The 21,376-nt window shown below is 44.7% G+C and overlaps 1 protein-coding gene across 1 annotated transcript in view; it reads left to right on the plus strand.

Moving 5' to 3' along the window:
* Nucleotides 1-20,492, plus strand: part of LOC109896194 (sushi domain-containing protein 2) — a 33,474-nt gene extending 12,982 nt beyond the window's left edge. The window contains exons 11-15 of the mRNA XM_020490489.2: nucleotides 709-867; nucleotides 1,629-1,745; nucleotides 2,353-2,529; nucleotides 16,119-16,215; nucleotides 19,822-20,492. Coding sequence (XP_020346078.1) covers nucleotides 709-867; nucleotides 1,629-1,745; nucleotides 2,353-2,529; nucleotides 16,119-16,215; nucleotides 19,822-19,870 — 599 coding nt within the window. The 3' untranslated portion in view covers nucleotides 19,871-20,492. The remainder of the gene's footprint in view (nucleotides 1-708; nucleotides 868-1,628; nucleotides 1,746-2,352; nucleotides 2,530-16,118; nucleotides 16,216-19,821) is intronic.
* Nucleotides 20,493-21,376: the final 884 nt, after the last annotated feature.

Raw genomic sequence — 21,376 nt, forward strand, 5'->3', positions numbered from 1 at the left:
CAAAGACGTTTAGGGACCGGGGAGAAAATGCAATAAAACAAAATGCAATTTTCTTTGTTTACAAATTCTGTGCTTAATTTCCAATCATATCAGTTTAACCGGTTGTAAGGAAATATAAACCTAGGAAAACAACCCAACATGATTCTTATACTATTTCAGTTAGTTAAACAATGATAGTTTCACCAACGTACTGTAGTTTACTATGTTAGTGAATGAATGAGAGAACGTGACCCTGCACCTGTGTACTATGTTGTTCAAAACAAACTCCTCTGTAGTTGTAACCAAGTAAACACGAGGTGAATTTCCAAACTGGCCCACATACTGTATAGTCATGGCCACCTAATCGTCTTCCAATTGGCTCATTCATTTCTTCTTCTCTCCTCTGTAACTATCCCCCCAGGTCATTGCTGTTAATGTGTTCTTAATCATGTAACCTGGTAAAATAAATGTTCTGGGCCTGTATTCACAAAGAGTCTTAGAGTAGGAGTCCTCATCTAGGATCAGTTTGGCCTTTTAGATCATAATGAATTAGATTACATGGACAGGAGGGACCTGATCCTAGATCAGAACTCTTACAATGAGACACTTGATAAATATGGGCCCACGTCCCTCTTGTCTTAATCAGTATAACCTTCAAGTCAAAACTGATCCTGTATCAGCACTCTTGTGAATATGGGCACAAGTGATGTTGTGTCGTCTTCTCCACAGGGAAAACCTCCAACCAGACGTCTCTGTTCACTTACGACAGTAAGTACCTGTTGGACGCGTACTACTACGTGAAACACGACCCAGCCTTCGTCCCGGCCTTCTCTGTGTCCGAAGATCCAGCTGACCCTCTGGTGGGGGACATGCTGAAGATGTGTTTCGGTGAGGGGGCTCTCTATTTTTCTAAATATATATTTTAGGAGTGTTTATGTATTTTAATGATATAGGACCGTGAAGAGGAGACTTTAACGGTAAGAAAAAATGGGTTGGATTCAAACCCATACCAACTCTGCACTCTTAGGAAAAAAAGGTGCTATCTAGAACCTAAAATGGTTCTTCGGCTGGCCCTATAGGAGAACCATTTGAAGAACCCTTTTGGGTTCCATGTAAAAACCTTTCCACAGAGTTGTTATCGAATTTTTTTTTACCCATTTTTCTCCTCAATTTTGTGGTATCTAATGGTATTTACAGTCTTGTCTCGCCACTGCAACTCCCATAAGGACTTGGGAGAGGCGAAGGTGGAGGGCCGTGCGTCCTCCGAAACACGGCCCAGCCAAGCCGTGCTGCTTCTTGACACAATGCCCGCTTAACCCGGAAGCCAGCCGCACCAATGTGTCGGAGGAAAACACCGTACACCTGGTGACCTGTTCAGCGTGCATTACGCCCGGCCCGCCACAGGAGTCACCAGGTGACGGGATCCCCGGTACTGACTGTTGGACCACACAGTCCACGGGAGCTCTTTCTTTAAAACATATCATACAGGCCTGTTGTCTTTATGAAGTACTACTGCTGCCCCAAGTCTTATATGTTGACATTCGGGTTGTTACCGTACTTTTTATGATATGACATTCAACAACAGTCAAACGTACGATAACATTAAATTAAATGCAATTGTCACATTTTTAACACAATCTTTTATATAGGTGATGGGGCCCAGTTCTGCAAGTACGACACCCTGAGCACCCGTAGTCTGGCTGTGGGTAACGCCACACTCCTGTCCTTCAGAAGTCACCAGACACTCATGCAGGACCTGGAGTCTGGTATGTATACAGGAGTCACCTCTCTGTCATTGACAGGAGTTGTGAAATGGACGTTTATGGAGTTAGTCTACTCATTAACGCCAAGACCTTAGACGACAGCGAGGTGAACATAACCTTTTATGTTCTTGATTGTTAACCTACTTGTTGAATACTATGTGGAAGCAGAACTTTACTGTATATGTGTGTTGACTGATGCAAGTTACAACACGGTTTTGCCAAAGCAAAGTGCTGAGGAAGTTCCAGTAGCTTCTCAAGATGTTTAGAGTGTTGCCACAGCCCTGTACTTCACCACAGTGGGTAGTATGGTTCTGTGTCATTACTTTGTACATAGGCTTTATATTCCAGATCAGTGTTTCCTGACTCCGGGCCTTGAGCTGTCAACTAATCATCAAGCCGTTGACAAGTTGAATCAGGTGTTTTTGTCCCAGGTCACAACAGAAATCTATTCTGTTGGGGGTACTGGAGGATCGGAGCTGGGAAACACTGTTGAAGAAAATGATCCTGTATATATTAAGAAGCTGTTTCGAGTGGTTTGACATATACAGATGATTGATTTATCAACGTAATCAATAGTTTTATTAGTAGATAACATCCTTATATTCCTTAGTGGTGTCCTGTGGGTGGCTGGCCTCTCCGAGGGACGGTGAGAAGATAGGTACACGCTACCTAGAGGGTTCGACAGTGAGCTTCACCTGTAACAGTGGCTCCGTTCTGTATGGATCACCAGAACGCACCTGTCTACCCAGCGGAGAGTGGACTGGAGAGGACGTCTCCTGTATCTCTGGTAGGTTCCTATAGTCCAGTAGATACATTTTTGAAAACGTTTCATTTTCATTTAGATGCATGAAAATTGGCACACTTCTAATATGTGGTACTGGTAGGTCTATAGTCATAGGTTATATCACTGTGTGGTCATGCTAGACAGCAGGATGGAAGTCCAACTCTTTCTAACAACACACATGTTCGAACTACCAACCCTAACCTTTAACGGTCACCCATCTGCCAGGGACTAAATGTGCCCTGCGGCCAGCCTAAAGAAGGGCAACATGACCTTTAACCTACCTCTCAATGGGCTATCTTAGTTGTCTGGCCTAACTTGGTTTTGTGCAATGATTGTCTTCAAATGAGAAACAGAGCAACTTTGAAAATCCCATTTAGCGTGACTCATTAGAAGCAGAGATTCCAGCAACTGTGGTTTGTGCTCTGAGCTAGTTGCCCAGACATACCAACAAAAAAGATATTAGTCTATTAGAGATGAAGCACTAAAGGCTTTGGCTTGGCCTCCCTCCCCTCTTCACCCCCCCCCCCTCTCCCCTCTTCCCCCTCTCTCTATCTCCCTCTCTCTTCCCCCTCTCTCTCTCTCTCTCTCTCTCTCTCTCTCTCTCTCTCTCTCTCTCTCTCTCTCTCTCTCCCCTCTTCCCCTCTATCTCTCTCCCCTCCCCCCCTCTCTCTCCCCTCTTCCCCCTCTCTCTATCTCCCTCTCTCTTCCCCCTCTCTCTCTCTCTCTCTCTCTCTCTCTCCCCTCTTCCCCCTCTATCTCTCTCCCTCTCTCCCCCCTCTTTCCCCCCCCTCTCTCTCTCTCTCTCTCTCTCTCTCTCTCTCTCTCTCTCTCTCTCTCTCTCTCTCTCTCTCTCTCTCTCTCTCTCTCTCTCTCTATCTCTCTCCCTCTTTCCCCCCTCTCTCTCTCTCTCTCTCTTTCCCCTCTTCCCCCTCTCTCTTTCTCTCTCTCTTTCCCCTCTTCCCCCTCTATCTCTCTCTCTCTCTTCCCCCTCTATCTCTCTCCCTCTCTCCCCCTCTCTCCCCCCCCTCTCTCGACCCTCTCTCGCCTCTCTCTCTCTCTCTCTCTCTCTCTCTCTCTCTCTCCCCTCTTCCCCCCCCCTCTCTCTCTCTCTCTCTCTCTCTCTCCCCCCTCTTCCCCCTCTCTCTGTCTGTTTGTGAATGGGAACCACCTGTGTTTCCAAAATGCCTTGTTGCAGCCAGTAACAGAAAGCGAGCCTTGGCTGAGAGCAGTTCCACTGACTGAGACTTTCGTTGTAGTGCTCTATCATTGCCTGCAGATGGCAGTGTTTTCCTGGAGAAACCCTAGTCCCCGTCTGGTGGAGAAGCAAGTTGTCCACTTGTCTCAGTCTCACCCCCTGAAGGCTACAACAGCCCAGTCCCTCCATCTGCTCCATTCTCAGTCTTCTCTCATCCTCTTTTCATTAGTCCGCTAACAGAGACTTCCTTCTGATAGCCATCTGATCATGCTGGATGTTGACGGATTTCATATCAGATCTGGACGAGGAAACATACATATTGACTCCCTGACTGGGTCACAGCTGGATAGATATTAGATCTGGACGAGGAAACACACATATTGACTCCTTGACTGGGTCACAGCTGGATAAAATAGAAACCAACCTGACTTCACCCCCTTCCCTGTTCATGTGGCTGTAGTGTGTGTGTCTAAAATGGCACCCTATTCCCTATGTAGTGCACTACTTTGGCTCAACGCATCACAGCTGGATAGAATAGAAGGAACAGAACCTGACGTCACCTAATCCCCCAGTCAATGTATTTCTATTAGTCTTACGGTGACATTTCTGGGTATTATATTATCCCAGACGTACTACAACAACAGGTGTTTGGTATCTTGTTGTCATCCTCTGGTGAAGTATACAGGTACAGCAAACATCGGGGATGTTTTTACTAGGGCCAGTAGTTTTTCCTGAGTTGCAGTAACTGGGGCCTTGAGTTATTCCTGGTCGGGCCACGTAGTCAGGGGAAGAACTCCAGGCCTTAGTTAGTGCATAACCAAAAAGTCAAGACAAACTTCGCTGGGATCTAGCAGTACACAAGAAATGGGAGAGAACTCTTGGTAATAAGTCATTAGTCTTAGTCGTATCATTAGTACTTGTTGCTGACAGTGACACTGTAACACACTGCTTCCCAGTACACTGCCTGGTGGTGAGAGAGGGGACATTATAACACGAACACAGTGTTTCAGGGCCTGGTTCCCAATACACTGGTGGTGAGAGAGGGGACATTATAACACTAACACAGTGTTTGAGTGGTTTGTCAAAGAATGCCTTTCCCACAAGGCTGTCAAAGTATACAGATGTCCAAACACTTGCATTCTTTCTTTCTTTCTCTCTCTTTCTTTCTCTCTCTTTCTCTCTCTTTCTTTCTCTCTCTTTCTTTCTCTCTCTTTCTTTCTCTCTCTTTCTCTCTCTCATAAAGTAATAACAGAAGAGAAGCAGGTCGGGTTGAGGGCCTCAGACCTTCACTATCACATATCGGTGGTTTCTGATGGGTTATAAGCAATTGTGTGCGGGTGAACAAACAGCATCACTAACACACACACACACTCCAAACAACCTACTGAAATGTGTGCTACCCCACTTATTTAGGGAAAAGGGTGCCATTTGGGACTCAAACCAGTTACTTATGTCCCATCCTATAGGACTCCTATCCATGTCCCATAAACACTCATCTCTGTTAACCCAGAGGAAAATCTCATGTCATTTGGTCAGCTGTGCGATTAACATCTGGGTTCATACGTGTTACACATTGAGAGTTCCGGCCAAAACAACGTCTCCGCCCTCACAAAACGAAACTCTCAGCACTCACAAAACGAAACTCTCAGCACTCACAAAACGAAACTCTCAGCACTCACAAAACGAAACTCTCAGCACTCACAAAACGAAACTCTCAGCACTCACAAAACGAAACTCTCAGCACTCACAAAACGAAACTCTCAGCACTCACAAAACGAAACTCTCAGCACTCACAAAACGAAACTCTCAGCACTCACAAAACGAAACTCTCAGCACTCACAAAACGAAACTCTCAGCACTCACAAAACGAAACTCTCAGCCCTCACAAAACGAAACTCTCAGCACTCACAAAACGAAACTCTCAGCACTCACAAAACGAAACTCTCAGCACTCACAAAACGAAACTCTCAGCCCTCACAAAACGAAACTCTCAGCACTCACAAAACGAAACTCTCAGCCCTCACAAAACGAAACTCTCAGCAGACACAAAACGAAACTCTCAGCACTCAAAGCATTCGTGTTAGAGCTGTTTAAACACCGCCTTTCTCCTGATACGTCCAAATAACCAATGACTAAAACCCACAAAACCGGAACTAATGCTGCTCGGAAATCACTCCTCCCATTCAGTCCTGGCAGATTCTCTCAGTCAACACGCAGCATCTGCCCATGGGGGGCTGACATAAACACTAAACAGTGACAGTAGAGACAGGAAATGCTTTGTCTGTGTTGTCCTCACCCTGTGTGAGTCACTACGGCAGTTGTAGAGTAGCATAAACCTCCAGAGTAGTTAGCTGTAGTAAAGGGCAGGGTGATACAGGAGAACAGAGGTCTCCACATCCAGAGTAGTTAGCTGTAGTAAAGGGCAGGGTGATACAGGAGAACAGAGGTCTCCACATCCAGAGTAGTTAGCTGTAGTAAAGGGCAGGGTGATACAGTAGAACAGAGGTCTCCACATCCAGAGTAGTTAGCTGTAGCGAGTAGTTAGCTGTAGTAAAGGGCAGGGTGATACAGTAGAACAGAGGCCTCCACATCCAGAGTAGTTAGCTGTAGCGAGTAGTAAGCTGTAGTAAAGGGCAGGGTGATACAGGAGAACAGAGGTCTCCACATCCAGAGTAGTTAGCTGTAGTAAAGGGCAGGGTGATACAGGAGAACAGAGGTCTCCACATCCAGAGTAGTTAGCTGTAGTAAAGGGCAGGGTGATACAGTAGAACAGAGGTCTCCACATCCAGAGTAGTTAGCTGTAGCGAGTAGTTAGCTGTAGTAAAGGGCAGGGTGATACAGTAGAACAGAGGCCTCCACATCCAGAGTAGTTAGCTGTAGTAAAGGGCAGGGTGATACAGGAGAACAGAGGTCTCCACATCCAGAGTAGTTAGCTGTAGTAAAGGGCAGGGTGATACAGTAGAACAGAGGTCTCCACATCCAGAGTAGTTAGCTGTAGCGAGTAGTTAGCTGTAGTAAAGGGCAGGGTGATACAGTAGAACAGAGGCCTCCACATCCAGAGTAGTTAGCTGTAGCGAGTAGTAAGCTGTAGTAAAGGGCAGGGTGATACAGGAGAACAGAGGTCTCCACATCCAGAGTAGTTAGCTGTAGTAAAGGGCAGGGTGATACAGGAGAACAGAGGTCTCCACATCCAGAGTAGTTAGCTGTAGTAAAGGGCAGGGTGATACAGTAGAACAGAGGTCTCCACATCCAGAGTAGTTAGCTGTAGCGAGTAGTTAGCTGTAGTAAAGGGCAGGGTGATACAGTAGAACAGAGGCCTCCACATCCAGAGTAGTTAGCTGTAGTAAAGGGCAGGGTGATACAGGAGAACAGAGGTCTCCACATCCAGAGTAGTTAGCTGTAGTAAAGGGCAGGGTGATACAGTAGAACAGAGGTCTCCACATCCAGAGTAGTTAGCCTTGTGGGAAATTCACTGTTGTTTACGACACGTGACAATAAAAATGTGATTTGATGTGACAGGAGAGGTGACACACAGTTCTCTCTGTCAAAGGAGATCAACATTTGTTGTCACCAGGACTGGAGCTCTGCCAGTCCCTAATTATAATTTATTGGCTTCCATTGACAATGTACCACGTCATGTACACATACTGTATGAGCAGATCAGTGGAGGCTGGTGAGAGGCGCTATAGGAGGACGGGCTCATTGTAATGGTTGAGATGGAATAAATGAACAGAGTCAAAAGTGTGGTTTCCATGTGTTTGATGTGTTCGATACCATTCCATTGAATCTATTCCAGCCATTACAATGAGCCCGTCCTCCTACAGCTCTTCCCACCAGCCTCCACTGGAGCAGATACTATTTAAAATCTTTCATATATATATATATATATATATATATATATATACGGCCTCCCAAGTGGTGCAGCGGTCTGAGGCACTGCATCCCAGTGTTGCGGCGTCACTACAGCCTGGGGTTCGATCCCAGGCTCTGTCACAACCGGCCGTGACTGGGAGTACCATAGGGGGGCTCACAATTGGTCCAGCATCGTCCGGGTTAAGGGAAGGTTTGGCCAGGGGGGCTTTACTTGGCTCATTGCGCTGTAGCGACTCCTTGTGGCGGGCCGGGAACCTACAGGCTGACTCAGTCATCAGTTGGTGCTGCTAGCTTCTGGGTTAAGAGAGCGAGTGTTAAGAAGAGCAGCTTGGCACGTCATGTTTCAGGGGACTCATGACAGGACGTTCGCTTCTCCCGAGCCCGTTGGGGAGTTGCAGCGATGAGACAAGATTGTGGTCATGAAAAGGGGGGAAAAAATGTATTGAATTTTTTTTTTTTAAATATTTTATTTATTTTGAGCGCTAGATGGGTGGGGTTTGCCGTTTTGGGAATTCAATACGTTTCGTACTGCCAGACAAACTCAATAAACCACAGATAAAGTATTTGATTGATTGGAAATAGTATTTGAACCTGGTTCTGTGTATGATAAATTACCTTTATCAGGGATAAATGACCTTTATCAGGGGTAATTTATTCTGCTAATCCATTTTAATATTCTTCGGCGTGGGAGATGAGTCACGCAGTGGAAGGGTGAGAGAGAAAGTCCCTAACTTCAAAAAGGACTCGGGAGAAAGAATCATCAAGTTGTAGAATTGGGCTGGGTCAAGTCACGCTCAGAGGAGGAGCGGAGGAGATGATTAAAGTCGAAATGACAGCAGCAGAGGACAGATGAAAAGAGAGAGAGAGAAAGGTAGAGATGCTGACTGAAAAAGGCAGAGGAAATAAAACAATGAAAAGGTCTTGCTCTGTTTATTTCCATATGGCAACAAGGCATAGTGCAGAAATTGCGAGAGACTGGCGGCAGGTATCTTAGTGGTTGAGAGCGTTGGGCCAGTAAATGAAAGGTTGCTGGTTCGAATCCCGAGCCGACTAGGTGAAAAATCTGTCTGTGCCCTTGAGCAAGGCACCTTGACCCTAATTGCTCCTGTAAATCGCTCTGGATAAGAACGTCTGCTAAATAACTCAAATGTCAATGTAGACAAAGGGAGAGAAAGAGAGAGTGTGTCGGAATTGAAGAAGCAGGTTGTATAGAGAGGAGGAACTTGAAATGCCATCACAGTGCAAGACATTTAAACCTGTCATGTCCCTCTGCACCAATGTCTCTGTGAGGGAGCCTTCCTGAATAAACAAGGTCCCTGTCTGGGACCTCAGAGTAAACAATCTATTGTGATTAAAGAGGCTCTCTATCTTCACTTCTTCTCTTTTTATTTTTTCATATTCTTTCTCATCTGCATCTCTCTCTCTCTCGGTCACAAAGACCTGAGGGAGGGAGCTTGTGTTTTGGATCAGAGCAAAGCTGAGAGACACAGACACACCATTTCCATATTACAGGGGAGGTATTATTTATACTTGTTCATATTTATTTCCAGTATTTCTTGTCAGATTTTGACAGTCAAGTCCTCCTCTGAAATGTAAAGTGCTCTGAACTACTAATAAACCCACGATGGAGGATTCTGGTCAACAGTCATCGCTACAGAAAGTAACTCCTATTTATTTCATACAGTGCATTCAGAATGTATTCAGACCCCTTCTCTTTTTCCACATTTTGTTACAGCCTTATTCTAAGATGTATTAAATACTCCCCCCCCCTCATCCATCTACATACAATATTCAATCATGACAAAGCGAAAACAGGTTTTTACATTTTTGTAGTAATGTATTAAAACTGAAATTGGCTCAGGTGCATCCTGTTTCCATGGATCATCCTTGAGATGTTTCTACAACTTGATTAGGAGTCCACCTGTGGTAAATTCAGTTGATTGGACATGATTTGGAAAGCCACACATCTGTCTATATAAGGTCCCACAGTTGACAGTGCATGTCAGAGCAAATACGAAGCCACGAGGTTGAAAAGCTCTGAGACAGGATTGTGTCGAGGCACAGATCTGGGGAAGGGTATCAAAACATTTCTGCAGCGTTGAAGGTCCCGAACAATACAGTGGCCTCCATCATTCTTAAATGGAAGAAGTTTGGAACCACCAAGACTCTTCCTAGAGCTGGCCGCCCTGCCAAGCTAAGAAATCGCGGGAGAAGGGCCTTGGTCAGGGAGTTGACCAAGAACCCGATGGTCACTGACAGCGCTCTAGAGTTCCTTTGTGGAGATGGGAGAACCTTCCAGAAGGACAACCATCTCTGTAGCACTCCATCAATCTATGGTAGAGGGGCCAGACGGAAGCCACTCCTCAGTAAAAGGCACATGACCGACCGCTTGAAGTTTGCCAAAAGGCACCTAAAGACTCTCGGACCATGAGAAACAAGATTCTCTGCCCTGATGACACCAAGATGGAACTCTTTCACCTGAATGCCAAGCGTCACGTCTGGAGGAAACCTGGCACCATCCCTACGGTGAAGCATGGTGGTGGCTGCATCATGCAGTATGAAACAGTGAATACTTGGTGTGCTTGTGATAGTGTGTAAACAACACATTCTGCATACACATAACCTCTGATCATCATCCTCGACACGCAACCTCTGTTTATCATCCTCGACACGCAACCTCTGTTTATCATCCTCGACACGCAACCTCTGTTTATCATCCTCGACACGCAACCTCTGTTTATCATCCTCGACACGCAACCTCTGTTTATCATCCTCGACACGCAACCTCTGTTTATCATCCTCGACACGCAACCTCTGTTTATCATCCTCGACACGCAACCTCTGTTTATCATCCTCGACACGCAACCTCTGTTTATCATCCTCGACACGCAACCTCTGTTTATCATCCTCGACACGCAACCTCTGTTTATCATCCTCGACACGCAACCTCTGTTTATCATCCTCGACACGTAACCTCTGTTTATCATCCTCGACACGCAACCTCTGTTTATCATCCTCGACACGCAACCTCTGTTTATCATCCTCGACACGCAACCTCTGTTTATCATCCTCGACACGCAACCTCTGTTTATCATCCTCGATACGCAACCTCTGTTTATCATCCTCGACACGCAACCTCTGTTTATCATCCTCGACACACAACCTCTGTTTATCATCCTCGACACGTAACCTCTTATCATCCTCGACACGTAACCTCTGTTTATCATCCTCGACACGTAACCTCTGTTTATCATCCTCGACACGTACAGTGGGGAAAAAAAGTATTTAGTCAGCCACCAACTGTGCAAGTTCTCCCACTTAAAAAGATGAGACACTTCAACTATGACAGACAAAATGAGAAGAAAAAAAAATCCTGAAAATCACATTGTAGGATTTTTAATGAATTTATTTGCAAATTATGGTGGAAAATAAGTATTTGGTCACCTACAAACAAGCAAGATTTCTGGCTCTCACAGACCTGTAACGTCTTCTTTAAGAGGCTTCTCTGTCCTCCACTCGTTACCTGTATTAATGGCACCTGTTTGAACTTGTTATCAGTATAAAAGACACCTGTCCACAACCTCAAACAGTCACACTCCAAACTCCACTATGGCCAAGACCAAAGAGCTGTCAAAGGACACCAGAAACAAAATTGTAGACCTGCACCAGGCTGGGAAGACTGAATCTGCACCCTTTTGTGACTAAGGGGCAGTATTTTCATTTTTGGAAAAATAACATTCCTATAGTAAACAGGATATTTTGTCAGGACAAGATGCTAGAATATGCATATAATTGACAGCTTAGGATAGAAAACACTGTAAAAATATTGTATAACCGAACTGATGTTGCAGGCGAAAGCCTGAGAAAAATCCAATCCGGAAGTGCTTCATGTTTTGAAAGCGCTGCGTTCCAATGCGTCCCTATTGAGCAGTGAATGGGCTATCAACCAGATTACTTTTTCTCCGTATTCCCCAAGGTGTCTACAGCATTGTGACGTAGTTTTACGCATTTATGTTGTAGAATACCCGTAAGCGGCTACATTGCGCAACTGGTCACCTCATGGCTCCCAGAGTGACTCTCGCGTAAAATACAGAGGTAGCCATTATTCCAATCCGTCCTACTGAATAACCAATTGTCCCGGTGGATATATTATCAAATAGATATTTGACAAACACCTTGAGGATTGATTATAAACAACCTTTTCTATGTTTCTGTCGATATTATGGAGCTAATTTTGAATATTTTTCGGCGTTTTCGTGACTGCAATTTCCGGGCGATTTCTCAGCCAAACGTGAAGAACAAACGGAGCTATTTCGCCTACAAAAATAATATTTTTGGAAAAAAGGAACATTGGCTATCTAACTGGGAGTCTCGTGAGTGAAAACATCCGAAGCTCATCAAAGGTAAACGATTTAATTTGATTGCTTTTCTGATTTCCGTGACCAAGTTACCTGCTGCTAGCTGGACAAAATGCTATGCTAGGCTATCGATAAACTTGTCTAGCTTTGGCTGTAAAGCAAATATATATATTTCACTTGTGATTTTCATGAATAGGAATATTTTCTAGGAATATTTATGTCCGTTGCGTTATGCTAATTAGTGTCAGTCGATGATTACGCTCCCTCATGCGGGATGGGGAGTTGCTAGAGGTGCAGCTTGTTTTGAAGAAATCAACTGTGGGAGCAATTATTAGGAAATGGAAGACATACAAGACCACTGATAATCTCCATCGATCTGGGGCTCCACGCAAGATCTCACCCCGTGGGGTCAAAATTATCACAAGAACGGTGAGCAAAAATCCCAGAACTACACGGAGGGACCTAGTGAATGACCTGCAGAGAGCTAGGACCAAAGTAACAATGCCTACCATCAGTAACACACTACGCCGCCAGGGACTCAACCTGCAGTGTCAGACGTGTCCCCCTGCTTAAGCCAGTACATGTCCAGGCCCGTCTGAAGTTTGCTAGACAGCAATTGGATGATCCAGAAGAAGATTAGGAGAATGTCATATGGTCAGATGAAACCAAAATATAACTTTTTGGTAAAAACTCAACTCGTCGTGTTTGGAGGACAAAGAATGCTGAGTTGCATGCAAATAACACCATACCTACTGTGAAGCATGGGGGTGGAAACATCATGCTTTGGGGCTGTTTATCTGCAAAGAGACCAGGACGACTGATCCGTGTAAAGGAAAGAATGAATGGGGCCATGTATCATGAGATTGAGTGAAAACCTCCTTCCATCAACAAGGGCATTGAAGATGAAACGTGGCTGGGTCTTTCAGCATGACAATGATCCTAAACACACTGCCCATGGCAACGAAGGAGTGGCTTCTTAAGAAGCATTTCAAGGTCCTGGAGTGGCCTAGCCAGTCTCCAGATCTCAACCCCATAGAAAATCTGTGGAGGGAGTTAAAAGTCCGTGTTGTCCAGCAACAGCCCCAAAACATCACTGCTGTAGAGGAGATCTGCATGGAGGAATGGGCCAAAATACCAGCAACAGTGTGTGAAAACCTTGTGAAGACTTACAGAAAATATTTGACCTCTGTCTTTGCCAACAAAGGGTATATAACAAAGTATTGAGATAAACTTTTGTTATTGACCAAATACTTATTTCCCACCATAATTTGCAAATAAATTCATAAAAAACCCTACAGTGTGATTTTCTGGATTATTTTGTCTGTGATAGTTGAAGTGTACCTCTAATGAAAATTACAGGCCTCTCTCATCTTTTTATGTGGGAAAACTTGCACAATTGGTGGCTGACTAAATACTTTTTTGCCCCACTGTAACCTCTGTTTATCATCCTTGACACGTAACCTCCGATCATTGTCAGACTATGAATGAGTTTGCATTAGTTTAGCCTTGTTTCTCAATACAGACCCTCGTGACATCACAGCCCTGTTTCACAGTACAGTGGGCTGTGGGACAGTCTCCCCACTCTCTCCCTCCATCCATCTTTTTGGACAGACTCCAGTCCGGATGAGTAGGTAGTGGACTGGAGATCTGATACAGGAGGATGGACTGGGATGGCATCTGCAGACATGTAAAAACCCAGCCATGTGTCCATCAGGGGAATGAGTGAAAGATAGAATCACAGTGCTCCTTATCTCCTTGGGGGGAAGGGAGAAGAGAAGACGTGGAGAAGGAGAGAGTTGGAGGATGGATGGAGGAAGGGTGGAGAGAATGTGTGGGTGGGACAGTGGGATATTATCATTTTATATTTTTTTATTGAACCTTTATTTAACTAGGCAAGTCAGTTAAGAACAAATTCTTATTTACAATGACGGCCTACACCGGCCAAACCCAGATGATGCTGGGCCATTTGTGCGCCGCCCCATGACACTCCCAATCACGACCGGTTGTGATACAGCCTGGATTTGAACCAGAGTGTCTGTAGTGACACCTCTAGCACAGAGATGCAGCACCTCAGACCGCTGCGCCACTCGGGAGGCCTGCTGGTAAAGTGAGAGTTATAGAGGTACTGCAGCATCCTAAAGAGACACCTTCTCTCACCTCCATGTGATGGTGTTTTCCTTTCTCCTTATTGACACAAACTGTGTGGGGAAACGGAGCGTGAAGGAAGACACACTTGAAGGTTACTCTCCTTGACTTTAAAGCAGAGTAATGGAAAAATAGAATGGCTGTGGATACGTCCCAAATGGCACCCTATTTCTTGTTTAGTGCACTACTTTTAAGGAGGGGTCAATAGGGCTCTGGTCAAAAGTTGTGCACTATATAGGGAATAGGGTGCCATTTGGTGTGTACACAGATTGTCTGTGACAAGGTTCTTTTGATCTCTGTGCCACTAATTCAGTTGACTGTAATGTTATGTGGGTTTAACTCACAGCCTCTCAGGCTTCCACCGTTATCAGCCTGTACTGGCCTTCTAAGAGCCCTCATACAGACTAGCTAGTTGTAAACAACGGCTTAATGGCACTCTCACGTTCTGTGTGTTTTGACTGTCCTGATGGGTGATATGATATCTACTGGAGGATGGGTGATATGATATCTACTGGAGGATGGGTGATATGATATCTACTGGAGGATGGGTGATATGATATCTACTGGAGGATGGGTGATATGATATCTACTGGAGGATGGGTGATATGATATCTACTGGAGGATGGGTGACATGATATCTACTGGAGGATGGGTGATATGATATCTACTGGAGGATGGGTGATATGATATCTACTGGAGGATGGGTGATATGATATCTACTGGAGGATGGGTGATATGATATCTACTGGAGGATGGGTGATATGATATCTACTAGAGGATGGGTGATATGATATCTACTGGAGGATGGGTGTTATGATATCTACTAGAGGATGGGTGATATGATATCTACTGGAGGATGGGTGATATGATATCTACTGGAGGATGGGTGAAATGATATCTACTGGAGGATGGGTGATATGATATCTACTGGAGGATGGGTGATATGATATCTACTGGAGGATGGGTGAAATGATATCTACTAGAGGATGGGTGATATGATATCTACTGGAGGATGGGTGATATGATATCTACTGGAGGATGGGTGATATAATATCTGCTAGAGGATGGGTTATGTGTTTGCATGTGTACAAAGGGCAGTAAGAGAGATTGGTTTATATCCTTGCTTTTCTCCCCAGACTTTCACATGAAATACTGCAGCAGAACAGTTGTTCATTCAGACAACTTGAAGCTGTAGTCTGGTTCTGTCAGATAGCTTGAATCCAGGATGGGATTTAACGTGCAGTAATACTTTCTAATGGAAAAAGTTACTGGGCATCTAACAATGTGTTCCTTGGATCAATGTGGTTTTCAACAGATAAACAAGAAGATCAAATTAGTTTCCCACTGTTTTTGTGACATCCACCTAACATAACTTCTCAACCTCTTCCCTACATGTACATATGTTGTGGGGTGTCCCTGTGACCCCCCCTCTGGGGTAATGTGATGGTCCAGTGTGATCACTGATGCATTCCTCTATTGCTCCCTTGGGCCGTACTATGAGATTGGGTGGGGGGTAGTGAAGTAATGATCTGCCTGAGGCTATTGAACCAGGATCAGAAGAATGTTAGACCTGACTTCCCAGTCTCCCTGCGCTCATAGCCTCCAGGCCCACAGGCAGGTCTTTTATCAGGGCCGCCTGTCAACCCGTGCCCCAGGTTTTGGGCCTGGCCTGGTAGAGGGACTCAGGAGGCCTCTGCTCCAGCATCTGAGGGCCAGTACATATGGTGGTTAGATGTGGAGCTAACCACCATATGGAGAGATTAATTGGAAAACTTCAGGGAGCATGCGATGGCTGTGTGTGTGTGTGTGTGTTTGTCTGTCTGTCTTCGTGTGTGTGTGTTTCTAGTCCTCTTCAAATAATATTATATAGTTCCTTGGTTTCCTTCTGCCTGTGCTGCATTGATAAGTAACACATTGATCAATTGTTCTACACTGAGAGATACATTAGTTTGTTGTGTGTAACATGTCTTTGGTTTTGAGGAAAGCTCTATGTATTATTCTAGTTTGTGTTTGTGTTCCAGATAATGTCCTAGGAGTGGTGCTGGGTTCTGTGTTTTCCATAGCTACTCTGATAACCATGGGGGTGATGATCAATCTACACTTCAGGAAACAGAAAAGGTGGGTTCACTGTTTCTCTCACACACACACACGGAAACACACTCACAGACACAAACTCACACGCACGAACACACACACACTTGCGCGCACGGACACACACGCACTCGTGCGCACAGACACACACACACACACAGCATGGACACACGTTTTAGCTAAGAAACCAAAACAGTGATCTGCAGTAACAGATTGGGTCTCATACCTGGGCCGTCTGTTCCTGGGATCCCACCACTGAGCTAAAGCCTGTTAGCTTTACACACCAGTCTACTACTGCTAGATGGTTGTTACTAAAAACAGTAGACCATGTCCAGGTCTCAAGACGATGCTACTCAATCAGATGTAATTCTTCCACCTTCGCTACGTGTACAGTTACTCTGTCTCCCTCTTCACATGGTAACAGACATTCATCACAGTGACACAGAGTTGAATGTTTCACTAACTGACAGTGAATCTCCTGTTCAGCAGGATGTCATGCAGAGACGTGTTATATGATATAGACGTTGTCGGCAGACGGCAGTAAATAGATAAGATATTGATATGATGCCAGGCTTTTCCTGTCCACCTGAGAGTTCAGCCCTTTTTGAATGTCTTCTTCATTGAATTCAATTATAGGATTTCAATGGTCTTCATTTCAACCCACAAAGGGTTTTATATAGACAATATACACTGAGTGTACAAAACATTAGGAACACCCTCCTAATATTGAGTTGCACCCGCTTTTGCCCTCAGAACAGCCTCAATTTGTCAGGGCATGGACTCTACAACGTGTCGACAGGGATGCTGGCTCATGTTTACTCCAATGCGTCTCGCAGTTGTGTTTGTTGGCTGGATGTCCTTTGGATAGTGGACTATTCTTGATACACGCAGGAAACTGTTGAGCGTGAAAAACCCATTAGTGTTGTTGTTCTTGACACACTCAAACCGGTGCGCCTGGCACCTACTACCATACCCCATTCAAAGGCACTTCAATCTTTTGGCACATACAAATCAAATCAAATCAAATCAAATGTATTTATATAGCCCTTCGTACATCAGCTGATATCTCAAAGTGCTGTACAGAAACCCAGCCTAAAACCCCAAACAGCAAGCAATGCAGGTGTAGAAGCAGGTGTAGATACACAATCCATGTTTCAATTGTCTTAAGCCTTAACAATCCTTCTTTAACCCGTCTCCTCCCCTTCATCTACACTGATTGAAGTGGATTTAACAAGTGACATCGATGAGGGGTCATAGCTTTCACCTGGATTCACCTGGTCAATCTATGTCATGGAAAGAGCAGGTGTTCCTAATGTTTTGTCCACTCAGTGTACATTATACAGATGTTATAGAGACAGACATAGGGGTAATTTAAACAAAAAGTGTATTTTTAATTTTTTAAAACTTTTTATTTAACTAGGTAAGTCAGTTAAGAACAGGTCATTATTTACAATGAAGGTCCACTAGGGAACAGTGGGTTAACTGCCTTGAGCAGAATGACAGATTTTTACCTTGTCAGCTCTGGGATTCGATCCAGCAACTTTTCGGTTACTGGCCCAACACTCTACTGGCCCAACACTCTACTGGCCCAACACTCTACTGGCCCAACACTACTGGCCCAACACTCTACTGGCCCAACACTCTACTGGCCCAACACTCTACTGGCCCAACACTCTACTGGCCCAACACCCTACTGGCCCAGCACTCTAACCACCTGATAAGATATGATAAAATAGAAATTATAAAATAGATATCCCACGAATGTCTTAATTCCCAATGAACAAAGAAAACGATGATTCATGATTACCATTGATCCCACCTGCCATCCTCTGAGCCCCCCTCATAAACCACAGACACACACACACGCTCATAAAACCCTTCTGATCTGATCAAACGATACAGTATATCTTCATATTTGGCTAGACCCAGGCTGTGTCCCAAATGGCACGTCTCTTCCCTATGTAGTGCAATATTTTGGACTAGTTCCCCATAGGGAAATAGGGTGCCATTTGTGATGTAGCATACACCCTGTGGATAAACCTCTCCCTCAGTACACTACACTACTGGAACAGAAGCCAGCTACCGTAGCTCCTGGGCTCGCTAGCTAACCAAATGACAGACCTATTTTTATGGGCCTCGTAGACATCAAGAGCCCCCCCGCCATAACTCTCCTATGGAAGACAAGGGATGGTTTGTCTTGGCCCCTGCTCCCAGGTGCACTTGGAGCGTTCAGCCTGTGTTCTGAAGGTAGAGAAATTAACGACTATGGTTTACACCCGTAAGGGGGAGAGGGGAGCGCACCTGCCCTGTTTTTAAAGGGTTGATGAGGATTGATGATCACCTCGCTTTCATCCGTAGAGAGAGGGAGGGAGATAAGTGTCAAAGGTCATTCATTACCTGTGTGGATAGGGAGCACCGGAGGCCAGAGGAGGTATCACACACTCACTTTAGCAGGACAAACATCTACGTACATGTTACATGCTGAGGTAATAAGGACACACATCTACATACATGTTACATGCTGAGGTAATAAGGACACACATCTACATACATGTTACATGCTGAGGTAATAAGGACACACATCTACATACATGTTACATGCTGAGGTAATAAGGACACACATCTACATACATGTTACATGCTGAGGTAATAAGGACACACATCTACATACATGTTACATTCTGAGGTAATAAGGACACACATCTACATACATGTTACATGCTGAGGTAATAAGGACACACATCTACATACATGTTACATGCTGAGGTAATAAGGACACACATCTACATACATGTTACATGCTGAGGTAATAAGGACACATCTACATACATGTTACATGCTGAGGTAATAAGGACACACATCTACATACATGTTACATGCTGAGGTGATAAGGACACACATCTACATACATATTACATGCTGAGGTAATAAGGACACACATCTACATACATGTTACATGCTGAGGTAATAAGGACATGTGGGAAAGCTCACCAAAGGCATTCCTGTGAACTCATACCATTAAACACACCATGACACCTTCCTTTCAGAGAAAGTAGCAGAGTATCACGCAAACAAGACCAGAACAGGCCAGGCGAGACCAGTGTGTGTGTGTTGACACACTTGTCATTGATGGAGACACACACACACACTGGTCTCGCCTGGCCTGTTCTGGTCTTGTTTGCGTGATACTCTGCTACTTTCTCTGATGCTGTGTAGAGAGGGCATAGAGACCCATACCATATCAGCCCCTTGCTCCATCCTCAGCCCCTTGCTCCATCCTCAGCCCCTTGCTCCATCCTCAGCCCCTTGCTCCATCCTCAGCCCCTTGCTCCATCCTCAGCCCCTTGCTGCAGACACATCTATCTTTTCCCTGCAGGCCCCATCAGGCCCTAGTCCTTCCCAACCTGCGCCACGGGAGGTTGGGAAGACATCAAAGAAGGACAAGGGGCCTTGGTCAGAAACAACCCAGGGGGTCGGAGATGGGTCGGTGGGGTTATGTGTGTGTCTGAGTAGCCTGTTATACACAGTATTACTGTTTCTGTAATCTATTGCTGGCAGCACCTTGTCACAAATTCTGGGTCTGTGTAGAGTGAAGGTGATTTCTGATTCTGATTCTTTCTGTTTTTATTTCAGAGAAAGACAAGAGAGGCTGGATAGAAAGGTGACATTTGAACAGAGTTGATGTCCTCTTGTGTAACTCTCCCTGTCCATGATATTTTTTAAATGAACCTACAATTGCATCGCCCTTAAGCTGGCCTCAACATGCACTAACGTAGGTGCAAATGACGTTCTCTACACCATGTAGACCAGGGATAATGCATTGTCTTCATGGTGTAGTACATGTTTACGTTGCACTGTAGATGACTTTAAGTAACGGTCTGTAAATGAAAGGCTGACAGAGCAGGGCCTGCTTGGTTTGTTCACGGTCTTGACATTTTCCTAGGACTAAATGTAATGCTGGGAAACAATATTATGTGAATACTTTGAGTTCCCGTCTAGGTTGTCACTCCATGTTCCTGTTAACTTAGAATGGTCCCCAGATGTACACTCTCTTAGGTGTTTAGAGTCAATCTCCTGATCGTTTTAAAAGGTTGAATGACTTTGACCAGTTATATAGCTCGTGTGTGTGTGTGTGGGCTCACTGCCTTTGTTCATTCCATTCAATGGTTGAGCAAAAGTCATTCAGAAGAACATGCCACCAAATCTTCAAATGAAGTACAAATATTGAATAATGAATAGATACTGTGGCACAATAATATTTGATTGGAATTCAATGAAGGAAAATAAATACACTTGTGAAAGTATGGCTGTGAATTGGTCTTTCTTCTGTTCTTTTGGAAACGTCTATAGCTGTGGCAATTCATTATTGCAAAAATAATGGCTATTTTTGTGTTCTGTTGCATCCAGCTAATTGTCACTGTGCTACAGGTTAGTGTGTCTATGTCACTGTGCTACAGGTTAGTGTGTCTATGTCACTGTGCTACAGGTTAGTATGTCTATGTCACTGTGCTACAGGTTAGTATGTCTATGTCACTGTGCTACAGGTTAGTGTGTCTATGTCACTTCTACAGGTTAGTATGTCTTTGTCACTGTGCTACAGGTTAGTGTGTCTGTCACTGTGCTACAGGTTAGTGTGTCTGTCACTGTGCTACAGGTTAGTATGTCTGTCACTGTGCTACAGGTTAGTGTGTCTGTCACTGTGCTACAGGTTAGTGTGTCTGACACTGCTACAGGTTAGTATGTCTATGTCACTGTGCTACAGGTTAGTGTGTCTGTCACTGTGCTACAGGTTAGTGTCTCTATGTCACTGTGTTACAGGTTAGTGTATCTATGTCACTGTGCTACAGGTTAGTGTCTCTATGTCACTGTGCTACAGGTTAGTGTCTCTATGTCACTGTGCTACAAGTTAGTGTCTCTATGTCACTGTGCTACAGGTTAGTGTCTCTATGTCACTGTGCTGCCCAACACAAAAACCCCACCTGACTGTGTGCCCTTCGTGATTTTGAACCCAAGTAACCTCTCCTTCTCCAAAACACACTCTGGCAGGGTACGAGGAAACAGAGGGACCCCTTCCGTCCAACACCAATGATCTCATCATAAGATGCAGTACCTCCAGAAAGTATTCATACCCCTTGATTTATTCCACATTTTGTTGTGTTACAACCTGAATTCAAAATGAATTAAATAT

Source organism: Oncorhynchus kisutch, linkage group LG8 (assembly GCF_002021735.2).
Source record: "Oncorhynchus kisutch isolate 150728-3 linkage group LG8, Okis_V2, whole genome shotgun sequence".
Lineage (NCBI taxonomy): Eukaryota > Metazoa > Chordata > Actinopteri > Salmoniformes > Salmonidae > Oncorhynchus > Oncorhynchus kisutch.